Raw genomic sequence first — 25,030 nt, forward strand, 5'->3', positions numbered from 1 at the left:
TCTACTTGCAGAGATGAGCTGCAGCCTCATTAGTGCATTAGTGAATGAGAGCAGCTTTTTTATTTTTTTCTTCAAATTTTTTTATTGAAAAGGCAGATTCACAGAGAGGAGAGATACAGAGATCTTGCATCTGCTAATTCACTCACCATATGACCAGAACAGCTGGAGCTGAGCCGATCTGAAGCCAGGAGCCTCTTCCAGGTGTCCCAGCAGGGTCCCAAGGCTTTGAGCCATCCTCAACCACTTTCCCAAGCCACAAACAGGGAGCTGGTTGGGAAGTAGAGGTGCCAGGACATCAACCCACAACCATATGTGATGCCAGCACTTGAAGGTGAAGGATTAGCCATCATGCCAGCTCTGAGAGAAGCCTTCTTTTTTTTTTTTTTTTAACACTGTCAAAACAAAAAAATTAATGACAATAAATTCAATGAATTCACTAATACACAATGATGGTGAGAGATTACATTTATATATATATATAATCTTAGTTGATTAGGGTACAAAGGATCAAGGGCTACAGGGTAAAAGTGGATAATACCATTGTTTCCACGCTAATATTATCATTTTCCCTATATCTGGGGATAGGGGAGTAACAAAGGGAAAAGCCCCACCCAACCTCCCACCCATCCCCGATCCCCAATAGGAGGCACACTCCAAGGGTCCTGCTCAAACAATTTTGATAGTTCATCAGTTTGGGATTGCGGCCAATCTCACAGTTCCAATCGCAATGAAACCTATTCAGAGTCCACTGGCTGACAGTCTCTTGATGGTTGGGGTTCTAAGATCAGCAGTTTAGTTGGAGGGATCTTCAAAGAAACTTCATCTGAGATGATTCCAGATGATTCTTGAGTGAGTTTGCTAGTACAGACTCCAACACCGTCCATCACACCAATCAGCTTATGCACATGCTGGTCGTTACGATTGCTGGGTCCATTCTGTTTCCAGCCCTGTCGAGAAAAGCCTTCTACATTAAAACTGGACTCTGTCCTTTGGCTATGAGTTGGGATCATCTGGATCTGAGCTTTAAATGTTTGACAAATACAGGTCTGCGGCTATAGACATTGTAGCTAGCTGAGGGGTAAGGTTTGCCATTTTCTCTTGGATGACTCCAGAAATAGACTGATCTGGATATTCTGATCATTGCTAGAAAAAGTTATTAGATTAGGGATTATTTATGGGATTCTAGAAGTTAATTTTTTTTAAGATTTTATTATTTATTTTTACTGGAAATTCAGATATACAGAGAGAAGGAAAGACAGAAAGAAAAATCCGTTTACTGCTTTACTCCCCAAGTGACCACAGTGGCTGGAGTTGAGCCAATCTAAAGCCAGGAGCCAGGAGCTGCTTCAGGGTCTCCCACGTGGGTGCAGGGTCCCAAGGCTTTGGTCGGTCCTTGACTGCTTTCCCAGGCCACAAACAGTGAAATAGATGGGAAGCAGGGCTGCCAGGACACGAAACCAGTGCCCATATGGGATCCTGGACCCTGCAAGGCAAGGACTTTAGCCACTAGGCTTCCAAGCCAGGCCCATTAAAATTTTTTTAAAGATGTTTTTGTTTGGGCCCGGCGGCATGGCCTAGCAGCTAAAGTCCTCGCCTTGAACGCGCCAGGATCCCGTATTGGCACCAGTTCTAATCCCGGCAGCTCCACTTCCCATCCAGCTCCCTGCTTGTGGCATGGGAAAGCAGTCAAGGATAGCCCAAGACTTTGGGCCCCTTCACCCACATGGGAGACCCGGAAGAAGTTGCTGGTTCCTGGCTTAGGATCGGCATAGCATCAGCTGTTGCACTCACTTGGGGAGTGAATCATCGGACAGAAGACCCTCCTCTCTGTCTCTCCTCCTTTCTGTATATCTGACTTTCAATAGATAAATAAATCTTAAAAAAAAAGATGTATTTGTTTTTATTAGAAAGAAATACAGAGAGGAGGAGAGACAGAGAAAGATCTTCCATCCTCTGAATCACTCCCCGTTGGCCTCAATGGCCAGAGCTGAGTCAGTCCAGAGCCAGGAGCCAGGAGCTTCTTCCAGGTCTCCCATGTGGGTGTAGTGTCCCAAGGCTTCCACTACTTTCCCAGGCCAAGAGCAAGGAGCTGATGGCAAGAGGAACAGCCATGACACAAACCAGCACTTATATGGGATCCTGGCAAGTGCTTGCAAGGTAAGGATTGAGCCATTGATCATTGCTTCAGGCCCTAAAGAAGTTTTAATTTTGGGCCCGACACTGTGGCCTACATGCTAGTCCTCACTTTGAATGCACCGTAATCACAGGTGGACACGAATTCTAATCCCAGCAGCTCCACTTCCCACCCAGCTCCCTGCTTGTGGCCTGGGAAAGCAATAGAGGACGGCCCAAAGCCTTGGGACCCTGCACCTGCATGGGAGACCTGGAAGAAGTTCCTGGTTCCCAGCTTCGGATTGGCATAGCACCAATCGTTGTGGTGACTTGGGGAATGAATCATCAGATGAAAGTTCCTCCTCTCTGTATATCTGACTTTGCAATAAAAATATATATAATTTTTTTTAAAGTTTAATTTTGGAAAATTAATAGCCTCAGAGCCAACAATGTGTGATACAGTTTGTTAAGCTGTTGTCTGCAATACTGACATCCCATGTTAAATGCCAGTTTGAGTGTTGGCTCTTTCACTTCTCATCCAACGCCCTGCTAACATGCCAGGAAAAAGCAGTGAAAGATAGCCCAAGTACTTGAGCCCCCACTACCCATGTGGAAAACCCTGTTGGAGTTCCAGGCTGCTCACTTTGGCCTGGGACACTACCCAGCTGCTTCACCCAATGGATGCTAGAGCTCTGTCTCTCCTTCTCTATCTGTAGCTCTGCCTTTCAAATAAATAAATCTTTAAAAAGGAAATTATCCTCAGCCAGTTTTGTAAGCAGTTTGTATGTAAATACTACTGTTAGTGGTTGGTGGGCTATGGGGCCTCCCAGAACTCTGGGAAGCTTGTCCTTCAATTGTACATGATCTCTGAAGATTCAAAGCTTTGTTGTTCTACTTTACAGCTGACAGAATGCCTTTAAGGTCAAGTAGTGGTTAAAATAAACAGTGAATTGGAAGGCGGTGAACAGTTGCTGCTGTCTAGCCAGGAGTTGCAGGACAGGGCTTTTAAACACATGACCTGGAAGGAAATTGCTCCACAACAGCAGGATTGGGAAGGTGCTCTGCAAGAGTGCAAGAGCTGCAGTCCTTTACAAAGTTCTCTCCTGCAGCTGTGGAGAAGGGTGCCTGTCACACAAAATCTTTATTTTTTAAAGGCATGTTTTTTAAAGATTTATTTATTTTTATTGGAAAGGCACATATGCAGAGAGGAGGAGAGACAGAGAGGAAGATCTTCCATCAGATGGTTCACTCCCCAAGCGGCTGCAACAACTGGAGCTGAGCCAGTCTGAAGCCAGGAGCTAGGAGCTTCTCCAGGTCTCCCACGTGGGTGCAGGGTCCCAAGGCTTTGGGCCATCCTCCACTGCTTTCTCAGGCCACAAGCAGGGCTCTGGATAGGAAGTGGTTCTAATCCGGCGCCCATATGGAATCCCAGTGCATTCAAGGCGAGGGCTTTTACCACTATGCTATTGAGCTGGGCCCCACACAGTTCCTTTAAGACTGAAAGTAAATGAGAGCCTCTCCCACACTGTTACCTAAAGATACAGAAAGACAAACATTCCACGACCCAACTTTCCAAGACTTGCACAGTTTTCTAGAGAGAATCTGAAGTTTCAGTGTTGTGCTTTTGATGGACTTAACTATGCATTCCCAAGGTAGTTTATCGAAATATACAGAGATGCCTGTTTGTGAAGCTATGGCTTCCTCCTAAATTCCTCAAGATTAATTTCATTGTCTTCAAAGTTACTGACTGAATTATCATTGGTTGACTAGCTCTGAGTTGTGAAAAGAAATTGGAAGAAAAATTTAGGAAAGAGACTCTTGTCACCTTCAGGTACCAAATGACCAGACTTCTTGGGCGGCTCTTTGAATCTTGCATTCATGAGCGATTGAGTCCCGTGAGGACCTGTGTAGCAAGAATTAATTTGTCATTTTTTTTAATAATCTTACTTAATTGATTAGGGTACAAAGGGTCAAAGGCTACAGGAAAGTGGGTAATGCCATTGTTTCCACACTAATATTATCACTTTTTTTCCCTGTATCTGGGGTCGGGGGGAAACAAAGGGGGAGCCTCACCCAGCTGATAGTCCACCCCACTGGCTGACAGTCCACCCGAGTGCATCCATTCACCCAGACACTCCTGCCAAAGCTCAGCTAGGAGAATTGTCTAGCCCATTCTGTACTCCATCTTCTGACATGGCACTCAACATCCTCCGCAGGCCTAAACAACCTGGCATTCTTGTCTCCTATATGCACCTGTGCATGCTATCCACTGCATAGGCATCAGTAATTGAGGAAGCCCAGTCCTGACACATGCATGTGGTCCAAGGTTTGATCATAATTCTATCATCTTCCCTGTGGCTGGAGATTTGAGTCCAGTGATCCAGTTAGGGAGTCCCCCAAAAACCCTCACCTGGGGTAATCTCAGACCTGACTCACATGTGGCAGCCAGTACAGACCACACTAAAGTGTGGTCCCAAGGTCAACAGCACCTGGAAATTTATTAGAAATACTAATTCTGAAATCTAATTTCTGACCTAATGGACCAGTTCTGGCAACTACATATGCCAGGGTGTGTTAGAGACTCATCCCATTTGGCCTTTTCCCAACCCGAGGCCCCACAAGTGTCAGGTGGGTTTTTGACACATGAATTCTGTAGTCCTGCCTGGCTTAACCCATCACAGTCCCAAGTTCTCCACATAAACTGTCAGGTGGTATAGTCCCACAGAGAAAAGTCCACAAGTCCTTTACAGCATCCACCCTCAGATCTGGTTCTCTCATATTATGGTGGGTGCTATTGCCCAGTTTGATGTGGCCCAACTCCTGCCCTGACACTCAAGGGTGGGTATTGCAGCCTAGCCTAGCCAGGCATGCCCCTCAGTAGCAGTTTTTGTGAGCACTAGTGGGTGGCAGGTGACGCTACTGAGCCTAGTCCAGGTCTCCCACACGTGCAGGTACCCTGGCCTGATCCAGACATGCCCTCTGATTTCCTCCCTCTAAACCAATTCTTCTCAGCTCCTCTGCCCACTTTTGAGTGCAGTGGTATGATATTTGGAAGATCTCAGAAGGCATTCCTTACCTGCCTCCCCTGATTATTTTACAAAAAAAGAAGAAGAAGAGAGGAAGGAATAAGCATCCATCCTGGTATATTAGCATAGTTAATACAAATTTGGCATTAACCAGGCTTAGAATGCCTGCCAGCTATTGGCTGCTTTTCTCCCAGCAGTGTAACACTTGCCCAGGTACAAGGCAAACTAGGCAGTTGCCTACAACTGGGTGTAAACTGAAGTTTCTGTTTAAGAAACTTTAAGAAAAAAAAAAAAGATTTATTTTGTTATTGGAAAGGCAGGTATACAGAGAGGAAGGTCTTCGTCTGTTGATTCACTCCCCATTGGCCTCAACAGCCGAGTTAAGCTGATCCAAAGCCTGGAGCCTGGAAACTCTTCCAGGTCTCCCATATGTGTTCAGGGTCCCAGGGCTTTGGGCCGTCCTCGACTGCTTTCCCAGACCACATGCAAGGAGCTGGATGGGAAGTGGAGCAGCCAAGACATGAACCGACAACCATACAGGATCCTGACAAGTGCAATTTTTTTTTTTCGAGATTTATTTTATTTTTTTTGGAAAGGCGGATATACAGAGAGGAAGATCTTCCCTCTGATGATTCATTCCCCAGGCGGCCACAATGGCTAGAGCTGAGCCAATCTGAAGCCAGGAGCCTCTTCCGAGTCTCCCACGCGGGTGCAGGGTCCCAAAGCTTTGGGGCATCCTAGACTGTTTTCCCGGGCCACAGGCAGGGAGCTGGAAGGGAAGCGGGGCTGCTGGGATTAGAACCGGCGCCCATATGGGATCCTGGGCATGCAAGGCAAGGACCTTAACCACTGCGCCATCGCGCCGGGCCCAAGGCCAGGACTTTTTAAGGTTTTGAAAGCAGAATGGCAGTTAGAGTAAGAGACACTGACCAACCTTTCATCTGCTGATTCATACTGAAACAGCCAGGGCTAGGCTAGACTGAAGCTGGGAGCCAGGAACTCCATCCAGGTCTTCTATGTGAATGGCATTTGTACCACCTATCCTATAGGCTTTCTTTCCCAGGTGCATTATCAAGGAGCTGGATCAAATAAAGAGCAGCTGGGACTCAAACTATCACAATAAAATGCAAGGCTGGGGCCCAGCGTGGTGGCTTAGCAGCTCAAGTCCTCTCCTTGAACGCGCCAGGATCCCATATGGGGTGCCAGTTCTAATCCCTGAGGCCCTGCTTCCCATCCAGCTCCCTGCTTGTGGCCTGGGAAAGCAGTCGAGGGTGGCCCAAAGCTTTGGGACCCTGCACCCGCGTGGGAGACCGGAACAGGTTCTGGTTCCCGGCTTCGGATAGGCGCAGCACCGGCTGTAGGGATCACTTAGGGAGTGAATCATCAGACGAAAGATCTTCCCCTCTGTCTCTCTTCCTCTCTGTATGTCTGACTTTGTAATAAAAAATAAATAAATAAATCTTTAAAAGAAAAATGCAAGACTATGCCCGTTTCTTTGTCTTTCAAATAAATTAACAATATTTTCTTACTGTTGATTCTTGGACATCGTTTACTTAGAATGTTAAGGATAAAAATCTCCTTAAACAAATGTGACAAATAGTTTAAAGAAAAATTTCCTGGGCATTTTCAAGTTATGCAGGAATTTTGCTTTAAGTTCCAGGGCTTAATGCTATACTCTTATTGTTTCTACTTAAAGTAGTACTTGACATGGCAGATTTTCCTAGTTTATACATTGCCATGTTTCTCTGGATCATGGGGCACATACACAGCAGATATGTACCAAGCCTTCGCAGTTCATCCCTTCCTCATCTACTTGCTTCTTTAGTGGAATCTTAGGAGGTTGCCGATTAAGAAGCAGAAAATTGGAGCAAGCAGTCTACTGAGACAGGTCTCCAAGCTCTGGAGGACCACCAGTGAATGGTCACCTGCAGAGTCTTCCTGAGTTTTCTCTACTATATATCTGCAATAGGCAATACCAAACCTAATGAAACACAAGCCTGTAATCTGCAAAGGTCTACAGACTCTGCTATGCTTCAGCAGCTGTCAAATCACAATTAACCTTAAAGGCTGTCACTTCTGATTTTGCTTCTCTTTATTTCTTTTCCTCTGCCTCTGGCTTTGTGCTGAGAAACCCAACATCAAACATGTAGAGCAGAGAAGAGCAAGGCAGGGAGGTATGGACTGAGATCTTTCATCAAGATGTTAATGGGGGCCCGGCAGCGTGGCCTAGCAGCTAAAGTTGTCGCCTAAGGAGTGCCGGGATCCCATATGGGCGCCAGTTCTAATCCCGGCAGTTCCACTTCCCATCCAGCTCCCTGCTTGTGGCATGGGAAAGCAGTTGAGGACGGCCCAAAGTTTTGGGCCCCTTCACCCACGTGTGGGATACCTGGAAGAAATTCCTGGATCCTGACTTCGGATGGGCATAGCATCGGCCGTTGCGCTCACTTGGGGAGTGAATCATCAGACGGAAGATCTTCCTCTCTGTCTCTCCTACTCTCTGTATATCTGACTTTCCAATAAATAAATAAATCTTAAAAAAAAAAAAAGATGTAACTGGTCTCTCGGGCTGTCCTTCAGACCTTACCCCATCTGTTTTTGAACTTGGTGGTAGAGCGAGTTTTTTTATATCACTCTTGACTACAAAGAGCTTTCAACGGAGCCCTTTCTGTATCCATTACAAAATTATGTTCCAACTTTTTTATATTGCAAATAAGATCTATGTGACCAGAAATTTGCCTCTCTCCCTAGCTCAGTCTGCCGACTCCCCACCCTACCCATACTGTTTTTTAGTGCTATGTCTTCATTCATTCCAGAGCTGGTACCCATAATCATGCAACCCTTCCCCTATTCCTTCAACTTGAGACTCAAGTCAGGTGTTCTCTCTAGGAACCTTTCTCATGATTCCACCGGAGCATTTCTGTGCCAAACCATTGTAACCCTGAATCCACCTGTCCGTGCCTAACTTACCTCTGTAACTCTGCACCCTGCACAAAGCCTGGTAGATACTCACAAAGCCTGTGCTAGATACTCAAAAGCTTTTAAGGAACTCAAAAAACACTAAATCACAAAACAGTGAAATGAAAGAATCAAAGTTTGTACTTGCAGACCTCAATTGCTGCTCCTTTTTTTTTTCTTTCTTTCTGTAAGATTTATTTATTTTTTTGGAAAGGCAGATTTACAGAAAGGAGCAAAAGAGACAGAGATTTTCCATCTGCTGGTTCATTCCCCAGTGGCAGAATGGCTGGAGTTGAATTGATCCAAAGCCTGGAGCCAGGACCTTCCTCCAGTCTCCCACTCAGATACAGGTTCCCAAGGCTTTGGGCCATCCTCCACTGCTTTCCCAGGCCGTAAGCAGGGAACTGGAGCAACTGAGACATCAACGAACACCCTTATGGTATCCTGCCACTTGTAAGAGGAGGATTAGCCAATTGGACCATAACACTGGGCCCAGACCTCAGTTTCTTATTTAATTGCCCTGCCCATAATTTCTTTTATTTCTCTTTAAACAATTTGAAGGTAGGGTGCTAGCGGATATAAAAAATTGTTTGGAATGCACTTACAGAGAGACAGGGATAGATATCACTGGCTCAATCTCTAAAAGGCCATAATGGCTATAGCAGGATCAGTCCAAAACCAGGAGCTTTTTCTGGGTCTTTCACATGGGTGCAGTGGGCCAAGCACTTTGGCCATGTTTTACTGCTTTCCAAGCACATTAACAGGGAGCTGGACTGGAAATAGAGCAGCTGGGACTTAAACTGGTAGCCACAAGGAATGCCAGCTCCATAGGCAGATATTTAGCATGCTATTGCTATGATGTTGGTCCCAAAGGCCATTCCTTACAGAAGGAAATCATTGAGGGGTGCAATGGCTCAATTGGCTTGTCTTCCAACTCCAAGCACAGTCTCCCACATGGGTGCTGGTTTGTGTCAAGCCTGGGACTCTGCACCCATGTGGATGGCCTAAAAGAAACTCCTGGCTTCAATTGGCTCAGCTCTGGCCACTGTGGCCACTTGGGGTATGAACCAGCAGATGGAAGATCTCTTTGTCTCTGTAAATCTGCTTTGTCAATAAAAATAAATCTGGGAGACAAAAAGAAAAAAACATTAAAAGAGCCAGGTAATGCTAAGGTTACTCTATCAGATTTTCAGCTGTGCATCAGTGCAAACCATGAAAACACTGTAATGAGACAATGCTGTTTGTCATCAACATTCTTCCTAATCCTAAGCCTAGAAAGAGCAAATTGATGACTTCCCCTTACATGTAGTGTTTCACAGTTCAAAAAATATTATAACAGATGCTCTTGTTTTATCTTCACCATCACACAGACATAATGAATTCTTACTCAAATCATACAGGTGAAGAAACAGGCTTACTTTATGCCAATTAGCAGAATCCAAATTAAAGCTTCCTCGTTCTTTCAAATCTTGAGTGTGAGCGATTTTCTAAGCACCTTTAGCAGTTCCCTGAGATATGCACTGTGACACAGCACGTTAGGTTACTGCTTAGGACATGCATTGGGTTTTGATCCTACCTTGGGTTTTGATCCAATTTGGGTCTCAGCTATCACATTCCCAACCCAGTTTCCTGCTAGTGAATTCTGGGAAGCAGCAGATAATGACTGAAGTATTTGGGCCCTTATCATCCACGAGGATGGAGACCTAAGTGGAACTCTAGGCTCCTGACATGGCCCTGGGTATTGTAGGCATTTGTGGAATGAATCAGTGGCTTTCTGTCTCTTCTAGCTCTTCCTTTCAAGTAGGACAGAGCAGTGTCCATTTGGTATCTTTTTTTTTTTTCTTTTTAACCCTGAGGTCAAGCATTTCATTCTAAATCAGTGAGTATTTACTTTGTTTCCATTGCTTGCTAACAGATGCACTGAACACCACATTGGAGGACAAACAAAAAGCAAGTAATTTATCATCTGTTACATGAAGGGAACACATAAACAAAACAAAAACAAAAACCCAGCACCTTGGATGAAAAGACCAGTGTTTCATTCATTCAACATTTATGGGACACTTATTTTAACACAGAGGATATGCTGGGATTTCAGACATGCTCCTTCTTTTCAGGAATCAGGTTAGAGCCAAAGTGCAAAGGACACTCAGTAATGAGAACCCATACAATTAATGACAGATTAATTAAAATTGTCTGTACTGGCAAGCACACACAAGAATCAGGTCTGGGATTAGCTCAGATGAAGTTTCTTTGGAGAGCCCCCCAACTGAACTGCTGATCTCAGAACCCCAACCATGAAGAGACTATGTCAGCCAGTGGATTCTGAATAGATTTCATCGCGATTGGAACAGTGAGATTGGCAACAATTCAGAACTGTTAAACTATCAAAACTGCTTCAGCAGAACCCTCGGAGCATGCCTCGGGACCTGGGATGGGTGATACGCTAAGGCTATCTGACTTTGCAATAAAAATAAATAAATCTTAAAAAAAAAAAAAGGGAAGAGACCCAATGATTGTCTTTGTTCCTCTAATTTAAAAAAAAAAATGCAGGAAGTGACTCATAAGGCAAAACCTGAGAAGTGCCAAAAGAGAATTGAAACATACACAAGTCTATGATAAATGAGTAATTTGAAAGACCTCACAGAGTGGCTGTGTTCGTTTTTCTGTTGCTGTATGACAAACTTCCCTAAAACGAAGTAACTTGGAACAGAAACTAATTATTACCTCACAGTTGTAAGGGCTCAGCTGGATGGTTTTTTGCTCCACAAGCTCTTGGCTGGAGCTGCTGTTATTTGAAAGTTCAACTGAGCTGATGTATCCAAGACTTACATGGCAGTATTTAATTGGTGCTGTCCATTGGCTTGGAATTCAGCTGAAGCTGAGTATTGGAGTGAATCAAGTCTCCTGTGGCATTTCATCACTTATAGTTGTGCTATGAGAAGAAACATTCTGGGCATAGAAAAGTATGAACAGGTACCTTAAGACCCAGCATTGGAAGTTATAACACTGTCACCTCTGCTATCAGAGTTGGTGAAAATAAGCTACATGGCAATCCCAGTTGTGGATGGGAGGTAAAACAAAGAATTTGCAGGTATCTTTCATTCATCTCAGGCTGACTGAGGCAGGCTTTAAAGGATGAATAGTAAGGTTTTGACAGGCCAGAAATAGCCATCTCAATTTGAGTAGGAGGATGCTTACCTGAAAGGGACCCGGGAACTTGCATCTGTGACTTGACTTGATTAGCAAATGAAGAACTTTATCTCTAACACAATACAAAGGACTTTTTGGTGATGTGATTTAGCAGTGATGCAGAATTTACGAATGATTGTCTAGACTCAAATTCTTTGCAATTTTTCCTGTAGGTACAGTGATAGTAGTTCTGGATTGACCTATTTTTTAGGGTGTGATAAAGGGATGCTGCTTGTTGCTGTGACCATTATAAATGATGCCAAATAAACATTTTAAAGAATGGGGCCCGGCACGGTGGCGCAAGTGGTTAAAGGTCCTCACCTTGCACGCCCGGGATCCCATATGGGTGCCGGTTCTATCCCGGCAGCCCCGCTTCCCTTCCAGCTCCCTGCCTGTGGCCCGGGAAAGCAGTCTAGGACGGCCCAAAGCTTTGGGACCCTGCACACGCGTGGGAGACCCAGAAGAGGCTCCTGGCTTCGGATCGGCATAGTATCAGCCCATTGCGCTCACTTGGGGAATGAATCATCAGAGGGAAGATCTTCCTCTCTGTCTCTCCTCTCTGTATATCCGCCTTTCCAATGAAAAAAAGAATGAAAGAATCCTTCCAATACTGTAGACTGGTCAAAACAGGAGTTGGAGACAGAGTTTTGTACTAATCCTGGCTAGGCATTTTCATGCTGCATCAAACGGTTAGTTTCTTAGTCTTGCGCTTGTCTTTCTCTGCAGTAACCCTCCACTGAGTGAAGAGATGTTGCCGCCTGGAGAGTGGATGTGTCACCGGTGTACTGTTCGCCGAAAGGTAATGATGTTGTTTTCTGAAAGCTTTGCTCAGAGTGTCAAAACTAGAGCACTGATATGCTAGAACTAAGACAGCCTGGCCCTGAAGGTGTTTTCAGTTCTTCTGTCTCTTTTAGCCCTGCAATCACCTCCACTTCACCATTGTGAAGTTGGGGATCCAATAGGGCTTAAAAATTCGAACATGGGCTGCTGAAACAGACAGAAGAGATGTGCTAGTTTAATCCTCCATTTAGTTATTAGTGACAAGAAGTCTGAGTTTTCATGTATTTGCCTTATTCATGGCAGAAGAAGATTGCTTCTCCAGATTGATAGGAAGAGAATTTTTCTCTCATTCCAAGGCATATAGGTTACTGGATAGACTTGGCCACATATATTAAGGAGAGAAGATTCTGAACACATTTTGTACCCCAAATAGCCTGATCAAACTTTAGCTCCCTTTCCCTCAGCTTTGATAATTCTGTACTTTTTTTTTTTTTTTAAAGAATGTTGTTCATTATTTCCTACTTTGAGAATTGCTGTGGGGTGTAAGAGCTCAGTTCTTAGGAAGTAAGGTTATTTCTACTCAGGTAATGATTGACCTCAAATTATCAGCTGTGGGTTAGAATTTTCTCTAGATTGTAAACTACTCTCTTCTTTCTCCTGCTAATTACACACCAACCCACTCTCCTTTCTTGTGACATCACCTCTGTTTCCTGGCCCCAGAACATGATGTCACAATGCATGATGACTTCCTTGGTTGCAGAAACAGGATGAGATGATTCAGAGATTGTGGTTTGAGTGTGCACAGTTTTTGGCATTTGAGAAGAAGGTAAACAATTAGACATATTTCAAATATATGCACAAGGATTCCTAATAGAAAGCAAGCCAAAGTCAAGTCAGCCACCTAATCACAGCTTTAGTTTGATTTCTCCTAAAGTTCACAAACCAGGTTGTTATGTTTTCCAAGATTATTACTATATATTCCCAATTAGTTTAGAACAGGACAGTTAGAGGCACCTGCCAGTTATGGACTTTTAAGAAACTTGGCACTCAAAAGAAACTGGGCCTGAAAGGGTCAAGACGAGGGGAAGGAGAAGTGGTAAAACCAGGAAAAGAAGCTAGAGAAATGTAATTTATGTTGGGTTAGTTCCCATCATATGCCAGGTTTAATCCATGCAACTTTCAGAGTGTGCCAGTCCAGGATCTCTGTCCTATTTGTTTTTTATTTATTTGGAATGCAGAGATGATGGGACCCCTGCTGCCAGACTAGGTCAAAGCTGGGGTCAAGGGACTCAATCCAGATTTAGCAAGGACCCAAGTACTTAGGTTGTCACCCTATTCCCTTCACATCAGCAGGGGAGCTGGACTAGGCCCTACACGCACTAGCTGATGTGGGCTGCAGGCATCCCAATCAGTATGGTAAACACTCCACCAGTGCCTACCCCTAGATCTCCAAATTAGAAAGAGACTAAGGCTCAGATGTGTAGAACAACTCCTCCAAGGATTCAGAGGCATTGACAAAGCCAAGATTTGAACTAATTCCAAAGCTCTGTTATAAGTTTTCTAGAAGCAGAGCTATTTACTGGGATTATACTATGCCTTGTTCTAACATAGGGTGATTCTCCTGAGATGCTGCTCTGACCTGCTTTCACATGGACCTCTTTGCCTACCAGTGCCAAATCTGCTTTTTCCACCAGTACCTCTACTCCCCTTTGGCCTCCTGTATTTTCACTAAAGTGGATTGAAATGATGCATCCTCAGGCCAAACTGATGTTCAGGTCTATTGTGATTCTGAGTGGAGGATAGGTGTTCCTCCCAATTTTGAACCCTCGCTTTCATGTATATGGACCTGTCTATTTCTACCATGTCTTTGAGAAAAGGAAAATAAATGGGATTTTACTGGTCTGACATTATATAGAGAGAAATTTCAGCTCGTCAGGCCAAAGTTACGCAGGGTCAGAAGGAGTCAGTGACAGAACTGGGACAAAGTCACAGATCTCCTGACTGGAGACCAGTGTTAAACTTTCACTTGAACACTATTTGGAGTCCCATAGGAAATTATATTATCAGTCACCCAAATATACTGTTGAGTATATTTAGTCTATTTCCTCACCTTCTAAGAATTGCCACTTGCCAAGTTCCCTTAAAACTGAAACTTTGAAAGCTGCTATCCTCTGATCCCATGATTGCAGAGCTGCACCTTGCCACACACCACTCCTCCAACCTTGAAATGCACTTCACATGTTGGCACTCTCCTTTCCTCCCTGAATAGGTAGCTCTCAGCCTGTTTTACGTTTTACTGTTGCTTTCATGAACTTCTTTTCTTTTGAACCAATTTTTTAAAATCATTCAGAAGGTCAAGATGCTCTAAGGAAAACCCCAGCAATTATTGATTCTCGCTATGGTACTCTTACTGTTTTTCACTTTACTGTTTTCTCATTAAATTCATTCTCACTGTGTTAACTTTTTGGTTCTTTGCCTTGTATTTTGTGTTTAGAAGGTGTGTGACATGTGGTAAAAAGTTAATGGTGTATAATCTTTATAATCATCCCTAATTTTCCATGCTTTTTGGTGATTCCCTGCTTCAGAAGTTTTCTTAGGTTTATTTCAGTGCAGTTGTGTCAACTTAAGCAAACCAGTTTTCCAAGTCCCCAGATGGATGACTGATAAGTATGAGATTTAGGTCATCTTGGCTAGTGGTCTAGCAGGATTTTGTAGTAGCCATCTCTTTCTATTTTGTGGCACTTTTTGTGATGGACTTGCCTTTTCATTTGCACAGAAACGAGAGCAGAAAAAGGAGCTAGGCCATGTCAATGGACTGGTAGACAAATCTGGCAAACGGACTACATCCCCTAGCAGTGATACTGACCTGTTGGACAGATCAGCTAGCAAAACTGAACTCAAGGCCATTGCACATGCCCGGATCATGGAAAGAAGAGCCAGCCGGCCTGGTACGCCTACATCCAACGCCAGCACAGAGACCCCCACCTCCGAGCAGAATGACGTTGATGAGGACATCATTGATGTGGACGAGGAGCCAGTTGCAGCAGAACCAGACTATGTGCAGCCACAGCTGAGGCGGCCTTTTGAGCTGCTGATTGCTGCCGCCATGGAGCGGAATCCCACCCAGTTTCAGTTACCCAATGAACTGACTTGTACCACTGCGCTACCAGGTTAGCTAAACATCACCATATCTCTTCCTTCCACTCGCCTCCCGCAAAGATTGCCGTCTAGCAGAAGAGCAGTACTAGTGGAGCCACTGTTTCAGGCTCCCAGTTATGCCTGGAGAAATCTTTGACAGTTTCAACTACTGCAGCATATATTCATTTTTTCCATTTTCTGAGTCTCAACTCCATTCCTGCCCCTTTCTAGTGTGTTATTATTATTCCTCTTCCTCTTCTTCTTCTTTTTTTTTAATTGGAAAGTCAGATATGTAGAGAGGAAGATCTTCCGTCCGTTGATTCACTCCCCAAGCAATGACTAAAGCTGAACCAATCTGAAGCCAGGAGCTCTTCCAGGTCTCCCTAGCAGGTTTAGGGTCCCAAGGCTTTGGGCTGTCCTCCACTGCTTTCCCAGGTCACCAGCAAGAAGCTGAATGGGAAATGGAGCAAACTGAACATGAACTGGCACCCATATGGGATACCAGCACGTACAAGGCAAGGACTTTAACCACTAGGCTACTGTGCCAGACCCTAATATTTTCTGCTTAAACTAGGTACTAGAGTCAAATGATTCAAAAGTTTAAAAATATAAAAAAGCCTTACAGGGAAAATTTTCCTTCCCATCTCTGTCTGCCACTTGCCTAATTTCTTCCATCCTGCCTTTCACAGATAACCACTGGTTTATGTTTCTGTAACCTCCCAGAATTTTTTGGTGCCTATATAAGTAAATGAAGACATGCTTTTAGTTTAACCTGGTGCAACATACCAGCTACACTGTTTTATATCTTGGTTTTTTTTTTACTTCATAATATGCTTTACAGATATTTCCATAACAGTGTGAAATGTTCTGTTTTGTTGTTGTGATTTAACGGTTGCATAGTAATCTATTATACAGATGTGCTATAATTTAATCTTTTTGTTACTATAAGAAGTGCTTAAACAAGTAACTGAATATATATATCACTGTACACATGTATAGATGTGTGTTTAAATTCCCACTAGAATTGCTAGATAAAAATTGGTTGGGCCCGGCAGTGTGGCCTCATGGCTAAAGTCCTCGCCTTGAATGTGCCGGGATCCCATATGGGCGCTGGTTCTAATCCCGGCAGCTCCACTTCCCATCCAGCTCCCTGCTTGTGGCCTTGGAATGCAGTTGAGGACGGCCCAAAAGCCTCGGGACCCTGTACCCGTGTGGGAGACCTGGAGGAAATTCCTGGCTCCTGGCTTCAGATCAGTGCAGCACCAGCTGTTGCGCTCACTTGGGGAGTGAACCATCAGACAGAAGATCTTCCTCTTTGTCTCTCCTCCTCTCTGTATATCTGACTTTGTAATGAAAATAAAATAAATCTGTTTTTAAAAAATTGGTTGACTTAGAAGCAATTGTGACCTCTTCCCCAGCCAGCCCCACAGGATAGTCTTTGGACCTTTTAAACTGGACATTTGCAGTTCTTGATTTGCCAGGATCTAACCTAACATTCTGACCGCTTAATGTTCGTGAAACGGGGAGGAGTGTTTCTGCCTCAGAGGTGACTTCCTATCACAGCTCTAACTTTGGTCTCAGTCTACTCCTCTCCACCCCTTCTCAGTCACTCTCTCTTCCTCTCCCAACCCCCACCTCCTGCTTTAACTAGCCCCAGAGGCCTCAGGAAAAACTCCATGTCTAGGCCATAGTGTGTTCCTTTTATTCTGTTTCTGTATCCCAGGCTGGGAGCTCTGAAGCCAGGAATAATTCAGCACCACTGATTTCTCTTCCAGGTTCTAGCAAGAGGAGAAGAAAAGAGGAAACCACAGGGAAAAATGTTAAGAAGACCCAGCATGAGTTAGATCACAATGGTCTTGTTCCTTTACCGGTCAAAGTCTGTTTCACGTGTAACAGGTATTTTCTTTGGCACCAAGGGACTGTTCCTCATATGTGGCAAATGGCATTTCTCTCTTGTGTGTGTCTCTCTCTCTCTTTACATTAACTCTTCCAAACCATATGTGTTAAATTTGGACATTCCTATTCATTCTGATGAGCACCTGAGAGACTGACTCACTGCCTGTGTTAGCAACACAGTCCCTAAAGAACTGCAGAAGACATGTGTTAACTCTGATGATAAAAGCTAGAGAGGAATTAGATTCAGATTGAGGCATGAGATATTTAGACTAGCTAGCAGGAAGGATTCTGGTCAGTAGGGACATAAGTCTTTGGAAAAAGGAAAACATTTTCAAATCATGAAGATAAGTTTAAAAGTAGTACAAGTTTCCATGGAAGTCAGTGTGTGTAGCATTGGACGCCTTCCAGAAGCTCCTGGACTGCCCCAGTTGTTTCCTCCCTGGGACACTGGTTTCCTTCAAATAGGATCTCCTCAGTGACAGAAACCAGCCACTTCAATTACCAAAGCAGGACTTGTTGGCTTGGATGTGGTAGAAGGACTGTGTTTTGGTCAGAACAAGACAGCAGGAAAAAGGAGCCATCAAAAAAAATCTTATATGGCAGAAGTTGTAGAGAACTAAAGTAGAACCCTGTGTCTTTAGTACATACACCTCAGGGACCCAAGGAGTATTGTTGCAAATCATACTGTTTAAGCATCCCTTGAACTATGTTTACTTGAATACATTACAAAACCATTTTCCCAGCACACTTGTAAGTATTTGTCAGCTCTTCCAATAGCTTCAGGCAGAATTTTTCTTCTCCCCTGTAGTTAAGATTGTGGAAATTTTCTAGTGATTTTTTTTTTAAGAAAGGTAATCACTCTCTTAAGTAAATAGATCAGAATAGAGTTATCTGCTTTCCCCCAGGAAAGCATTCTGTTGGGCATTGATCATTCTGCTCTGACAACTACTTTCCCATATTCCAAATAAACATCCACTTCTGCAGAGGCATGCCTAGAAAAGAGAGCTATGGTAGCTTCCTCTCCTTCCTCATTGTGAATGAAACTGAATGGTTGGTTGGGGGGTGTGATATGATGCAGTGTTTTAAGAGTAATGAGGGAAATGAGTGTGTGTTTTCCCATCTTGCCACAGAAATGGCCTACGTCTCTTTTTTGCAGGAGTTGCCGTGTGGCCCCTCTTATCCAGTGTGATTATTGCCCCCTCCTGTTTCACATGGACTGCCTCGAGCCACCGCTCACTGCCATGCCCCTGGGCAGATGGATGTGTCCAAATCACATCGAACATGTGGTGGTAAGCACAGCAGTGGCCATTCAGTCCCCTGCAGGCTCAGCTGCAGTATGAACTGACTAGGTAGAAAGCTTAATATTAAGGTCAGCCTTGTGCCAGAGTTCATGATAATCCCGCAGATGCCCACTTCTGCAGACCATCCTACTCGGTTCTGATTGTTTTGACAGAACTCAGCTGTTTATTTTGCCTTTCCCCATAATGCCTTGTGCTATTAGCTTGCATAGGCAAACATAACCACTAATACTTGTTTTTGAATAATTTCTCCCAGAATATTAGATAGTTGATGATATAGCCCTTAAATAGAGCTTATTAGATCCAACTTTTTGAGTAAATACATGGTTGACTATGTCAGTTCCCTGTCCCACCTTTGGATGGCGGCATGTAAGAGTTACATCAGTGGATGCTGTGAGAGGGTCCTGTTGCCTTCTCTCTGGGCAGTCCAGGGACTGCTTCCACGGCTAAAAGGAAGCATCATTTACCAGCATCAGAGGAGGTTTATAACCCTGCTAGAGGCAATTAGGCTATTCTCTAACAGGGTCCAAAATAGAGGCTCTGGGGACATTTCTTCCTAAGCACAGCCTTTCTGAATGAAAAAGATTACAGCATTATCTGTCAAAAATGATCACTGTGGGATGACTGTGTGTATTCCCAGGCCATCCTCAGTTTAAAAAGTTACACATGGGGCCCGGCGTGATGGCGCAGTGGTTAAGGTCCTCACCTTGCATGCCCAGGTTCCCATATGGGCGCCGGTTCTAATCCCAGCAGCCCCGCTTCCCATCCAGCTCCCTGCCTGTGGCCTGGGAAAGCAGTCGAGGACGGCCCAAAGCTTTGGGCCCATGCACCTGCGTGGGAGACCCGGAAGAGGCTCCTGGCTTCGGATCGGCATAGCATCGACCATTGCTCTCACTTGGGGAGTGAATCATCGGACGGAAGATCTTCCTCTCTGTCTCTCTCCTTTCTGTATATCCGCCTTTCCAATAAAAATAAAATAAATCTTTTTTTTAAAAAAAAGTTACACATGTAGGGAACATACGAGCTACATAGTGTTATTTGACTCCACACACTTGAAAGAGAAGTTACCTAGTATTATTTTGCCTCAGCCATTGAGAAAGGTTATCTAGGAGGAAGCTTCTCTCTGAGACTCAGTGTTTCGTTTTGCTTCCTGCTGAGCCAGAAAGAAAGTTATTGTAGCAATTGACTCAAATATGAAGTGTTTTGTTTTGAAAGATTTTTTTTTTTTAGGTTGAGAAGCAGAATACTATAGACAAACTAGGAGAGCTGGGTCTTCCATCCACTAGCTCACTCCCTGAGTGCCAATAAAAACCAGGGCTGGAGCAGGCTGAAGGTAGGAGTAAGGAACTACGGGCTGAGCTCCCATATAGGTAGCATCCGCTTGAGCACTTGAACCATGCTCAGCTGTCTTCTAAGGAAAGTTGGGAGGGGGCTAAACCAAGCACAGCAACCAGGGGATGCCAGCATCCAAGTAGAATCTTAACTCCGTTGCCGACAATACTAGCTGTCTTTATGTATTTATTTTTAAAGACGTATTTATTTTTATTGGGAAGGTAGATACACGGAGAGGGGGAAGTACAGAGAGAAAGATTTTCTATCTGCTGGCTCACTCCCCAACAGCCGGAGCTAAGCCAATTCAAAGCCAGGAGCCAGGAGCTTCTTCCAGGTCCTCGCACGGTTACAGGGTCCCAAGGACTTGGCCCATCCTCAGCTGCTTTTCCAGGCGACACGCGGGGGGCTGGATGGGAAGTAGAGCAGCAGGGACACGAACCAGCACCAATATAGGATTCCAGGTGTGCAAGGTGAGGACTTTAGCCACTAGGCTACTGCACTGGGTCCCAGGTTTTATTTTTACTTGACAGGCAGTTACAGAAAGAACTATTCATTTACTGCTCAACTATCCTAATGGCCACAACAGCCAAGGCTGTTCTTAGCTGAAGCAAGGAACTGAAAGTTCCATCCTTGTATCTCACCATAGGCAACAGGAACCCAAGCTCTTGGACCATTATTTGCTGCCTTTCTAGGATCATTAGCAGAAAGCTGGATCAGAAGTAGAGCAGCCAGAACCTGAACCTGCGCTCTGACATATAGTAGTACAAATAGAGGCTTAGCCCTATTGCATCACAGTCCCCAAATATAAGTTTTAAACTACATTGTTCCAGCTTTGAGAAATTATTAGTTGGCTTTTTTTTTTTTTGCTAGCCATTTAAATGTTTGACCTAATTTACTAATTAGGAAGCTACCACAACAGATCCTTCTTTTCTTTTAAATTAAAATATGTAGATCGAGGCCAGCATCATCGCATAGGTTAAGCTTCCACCTGCAGTGCTGGCATTCCACATGGGCACTGATTCAAATCCTAGATGATCCACTTCTGATCCAGCTCCCTGCTAATGTGCCTTGGAAAGCAGCAGAGAATGGCCCAAGTGCTTTGGACCTGGCATCCACAGGGGAGACCCAGAAGAAGCTCTTGGCTCCTGACTTGAACCAGCCCAGCTCCAGCTGTTGTAGCCATTTGGGAAATGAACCAGTGAAGGGAAGATCTCTCCTTCCTTCCCTCCTTCCCTCCCTCCCCTCTCTGTAAAACATTTTTTTGGAGTGGGTGGTGAAAGTATATAGATAGCTATGTAAGAGAAGAGGGGCCATATTTTCAATATGCCTTGCATATGTAATTGCAGGAATTCTATTTACTTCCCTCCATTTGGCCTCTAATAGTCTTCCGAGCTCACTACTCCCCCACACTGCCCCATAGAAGACTGTGATATTAAGATGGATTCACTGGGCCCTGGTATAATGGCTCAATGGCTAAATCCTTGCCTAGCAAGTGCCAGGATCCTATTTGGGCACTGGTTCATGTCCCAACAGTTTCACTTCCCATCCAGCTACCTGCTTATGGTCTGGGAAAGCAGTAAAGAATGGGCCAAGTCCTTAGGACCCTGCATCTACATGGGAGACCTGGAAGAAGCTCCTGGCTCCTGGCTTCAGATCAGCTCAGCTCCAGCTGTTATGGCCACTTGGGGAGTGAGCCAGCGGATGGAAGTTATTTCTTAATATCTCTCTTTCTCTCTAAATCTGATCTGCCTTTCCAATTAAAAAAAAAAAATGAACAACAAAAAGTGTGTTAACTGAAAAGCCAGGGTATCATAGACTACGAATAAGGCAGGACACACAGGATAGTGCTGACCCAGCACTCAGCTATGCCCCTGTGTAGAACACAGTTCTGCTTCCTGTCAGAGTCCCTTTTGTTTGAAAGGGAATCTGGGTTTCTTGAGGGCCAAAGCATGTGTGTGTGTCTTCTGAAACTTTTGCTACTCTTAGGGTCCCCAGACAAAGGATGCTCTGTGCTAAAGCAGAATTTCATTTCTGTCCCTCAAATCCCTCTAGGGAACAGGAATGTGAACCACTCCACTGAATAGGGAGGACAGATTCTCAGCCATGGTCCTGGCCTTCTGACAGGAGTGTTGACATCCTGTCCCCTGATTGGAACCCATTTGGCAAAGGACATCTGCTTTCTTTCTCTCTCTCTCTCTCTCTCTCTCTTTTTTTTTTTTTTTTTTTTTTTTAGTATTTATTTGCTTTTCTATTGAAAGGGAGAAAAGAGAGATTTTCCATCACTGGCTCATTCCCTAAGTGGCTACAACAGTCAGAGCTGGGCAAGTCCAAATTCTGGAGCCTGGAGTTTCTGCCAGATCTCCTGTGTAGAGTCCCAAGCACTTGGGCCAGCCTCTGCTGCTTTCCCAGCACATTAGCAGGGAGCTGGATTAGAAGTGGAACAGCCATTTGGGTACCCATATGGGATGCTGCCCTGAAGGTGCCAGCTTTATTTCCTCCAGCTCAGCACTGCCCTAAGCATATTTTTTAACCCCAGAGAATAGGGTTAGCTAGATAGGGTTGGCTTTCAAGCCTCATCACATGGTTGTGTTTGCTTTGTCCCCAGCTGAACCAGAAGAATATGACACTGAGTAATCGGTGTCAGGTATTTGATCGTTTCCAGGACACCATTTCACAGCACGTTGTCAAAGTGGACTTCCTGAACCGAATCCATAAGAAACACCCTCCTAATCGCCGTGTGCTCCAGTCTGTCAAAAGAAGAAGTTTGAAGGTGAGATACAGCTTGGTGCCAATGGAAGGATAGTGGTCACTGGGCCTTTGTGGGATAGACAAAGAATTGTCCCAGTTTTATAGATAAGGAGAGACTGAACCCCTGGAGATGTGTGTGGTGCCTTGGCAAGTACTTATGTTTTAGTACTAGCTGGTAGTGGTGATGATTATGGAGGCCAGCCCCTAGTCAGCCTTGAAAGTCTGCCAGTTTCTAGTGCTCTGAAGGGTAAGTGCTCTGTTAGTGCTGCTCCTGCTGCCTGACACATCCCATCTCTGCTCGTGAGATGTCTGTCTCAGAACTATCTGGTTAGCTAAAAATGGGACTGCTTAAGCAGAGAGTGCTACATGAAAAATGAGGAGCTGCTCATAGCTAAATAGCTTAAGAGGAAAATATCTAAAGGAAAAATTTTTTAAACTATAACCAATTACATCATCAAAATGATGTTATATAACCAGTAGCCTAAATTGCAGTGTTGATATAATATCCAACATTTGTGTATGATAGTTGCTTGAGAGTGGCCACAAAAATTAACAGAAAAATGTCCTTCATTGAATAACTTAGTGATGTTGAGGATCACATTTGGTGATGTTCAGTTGCCTCATTCATTTAATTTAGCCCATCACTGTGTACCCAAATATAAACTCATTTTTCTCTTAATTGATCTGATAATCCTCTGTGCCAACAGAAATCAGTAATTCTGAAATATGGCCACTTGGTGGCAGCCACACTATGAAATCAATCGCACCACTCCCATCACCCCCAGAGGGTGTTGGCTCTAGCAAGATGCTATTTGTTGAAAATTGTATAACAAACTCTTTCCTGAGTAAATATTTATACTTCAGTGGAAACACAGATCTTCTAAAAAGTAAAGTGTTTTTAGTTGAATGTAAGGAATATTAGAGGTGATATATCTCCTGTCTCAAACAGATTGAAAAGCAACCCAGAGTGTCATGTACCATGTAGAACAGGAACACGCATTTGTAAAGTATTTTTGCTATTGTGAGGAAAATCCAAGGGCATCAGCTCTCTGGAAAGCATTTTGCACTTGGAGATTGAAATGAGAACTGGAGCACCATAGGACAGCAGTGAACCCCAGCTCTCTCCAGAGCATTAACCTTTTTCCTTGCTGAAAACTTGATGTCTGTGTTGTAGATTTTTGTTCCACCTATTTCTTCACTCTTGTCAGGCAATGGCATGGGGACAACCTTAAACTAGCCAACTGCTGCATTCCTGGTGATCTCCAAAAAAGCATTGCACTGGCTAATGCAGGGAGATGACTCTGAATTCTGTATTCGGTGGTTTTCTCCTCATATCTGGTGTGCTTATCCTACAGCTACCTCAGTATCAATCTGCCCAAGACTAAAAGTCTTCCACCTTTCCATATTAGTTCTTCCTATGTTAGCTGTTTCGGTTAATGACTGTGATCTCTGCCCAGTCCCACAAGTCTAAAATCTTAGAAACCATTTTTAGCTCCTTTCTTCTAAAAGGACCTGGTCACCAAATCTATTGGTTCACTGGATGTTGTCCAAATTCGCTTACTTCACAGTGCTGGGCTGTATGTTTTCCTCTCCTTCTCTTGTTTCTTCCATGTCTGCCAGCTTCCTTTTCAACCTCCAAGATTTGCTCAAATAATTACTTCCTATAAAATCTTCTATAATCATATTTCCTGGCCGCCAAATTAAAATAAACACTCACACCTTTATGGGTTTGTTTGTGACAGAGTCCCTGGTCTGCTGGTCCAGTTTCCCCAAGTGCCTATAATAGCAGGAATGAAGTCATTATAAAACTGGGAGCTAGGAGCTAAGGCTTATCTCCTATGTGGGTAATAGGAACCCAACTACCTAAGTCAGCACTGCCGCACACAGCCTCATAGGAGAAAGCTGGAGTCAGGAACCTAGACTACTCCTACTCGTGAGACTTCTTAACTTGTAGGCTAAGCACCTGCTCCTCTATTGCTATAGAATAGAACAGTATTTCCATTTTCTCTCCACTAGACTGTGAGCTCCTTGAGGGCAGGGCTTGAATTTTGTTTACCTCTGGATCTCTAGGACTTGAAACAGAGCCCCGACTGAGGAAGTGGTGTTCAATAAATGTTGGTCGAATGTATGAATGACTCTTGGCTTGTGTGACTCTTTCATTCTTGCATGCTATGATTCAAAGAAGATCTTCTGTCTGTCCAAAAAAGAGGTCTTCCGTTGTTTCATGCGTCTTGAATGAATGATGAAGAAAGCTATCATTTGATTGCATGCATAGCTAGAGTGAGACCTCGTGCCATGCATTTCACCATGAATAGACCTCATTTAGCATCTCTTTCAGTGATTGCTTACCCATCTCCCATACCTGACTCTAAGCAATAAGAACCTAGAATACCACTCTGAAGCCCTGTCCAGTCAGATGTTTTTAGGCTGATGCAGAAGAGAAGTGACAATGGTGTCTGGGGTCTGCAGTCCTTAGTTCTTGAAAAAGAAACTAGGGGGCTCCAAGTTTCATGCCTGTGCCTTTTCAGTCCAGTGCATGTGTCAGTCACAGAG

General features: G+C 44.2%; 1 protein-coding gene across 2 annotated transcripts in view; it reads left to right on the top strand.

Annotated features, from left to right (window-relative positions):
- The window catches only part of PHF12 (PHD finger protein 12), a 51,542-nt gene that overhangs the window by 18,396 nt on the left and 8,116 nt on the right, over positions 1–25,030 (top strand). For both annotated transcript variants that reach the window (XM_041001641.1, XM_041001640.1), the window contains 5 exons: positions 12,012–12,084; positions 14,842–15,235; positions 16,979–17,099; positions 18,256–18,388; positions 22,335–22,499. In XM_041001641.1, coding sequence (XP_040857575.1) covers positions 12,012–12,084; positions 14,842–15,235; positions 16,979–17,099; positions 18,256–18,388; positions 22,335–22,499 — 886 coding nt within the window. The remainder of the gene's footprint in view (positions 1–12,011; positions 12,085–14,841; positions 15,236–16,978; positions 17,100–18,255; positions 18,389–22,334; positions 22,500–25,030) is intronic.

Source organism: Ochotona curzoniae, unplaced genomic scaffold (genome assembly GCF_017591425.1).
Source record: "Ochotona curzoniae isolate NIBS_2020 unplaced genomic scaffold, NIBS_Ocur_1.0 scaffold_2453, whole genome shotgun sequence".
Classification (NCBI taxonomy): Eukaryota; Metazoa; Chordata; class Mammalia; order Lagomorpha; family Ochotonidae; genus Ochotona; species Ochotona curzoniae.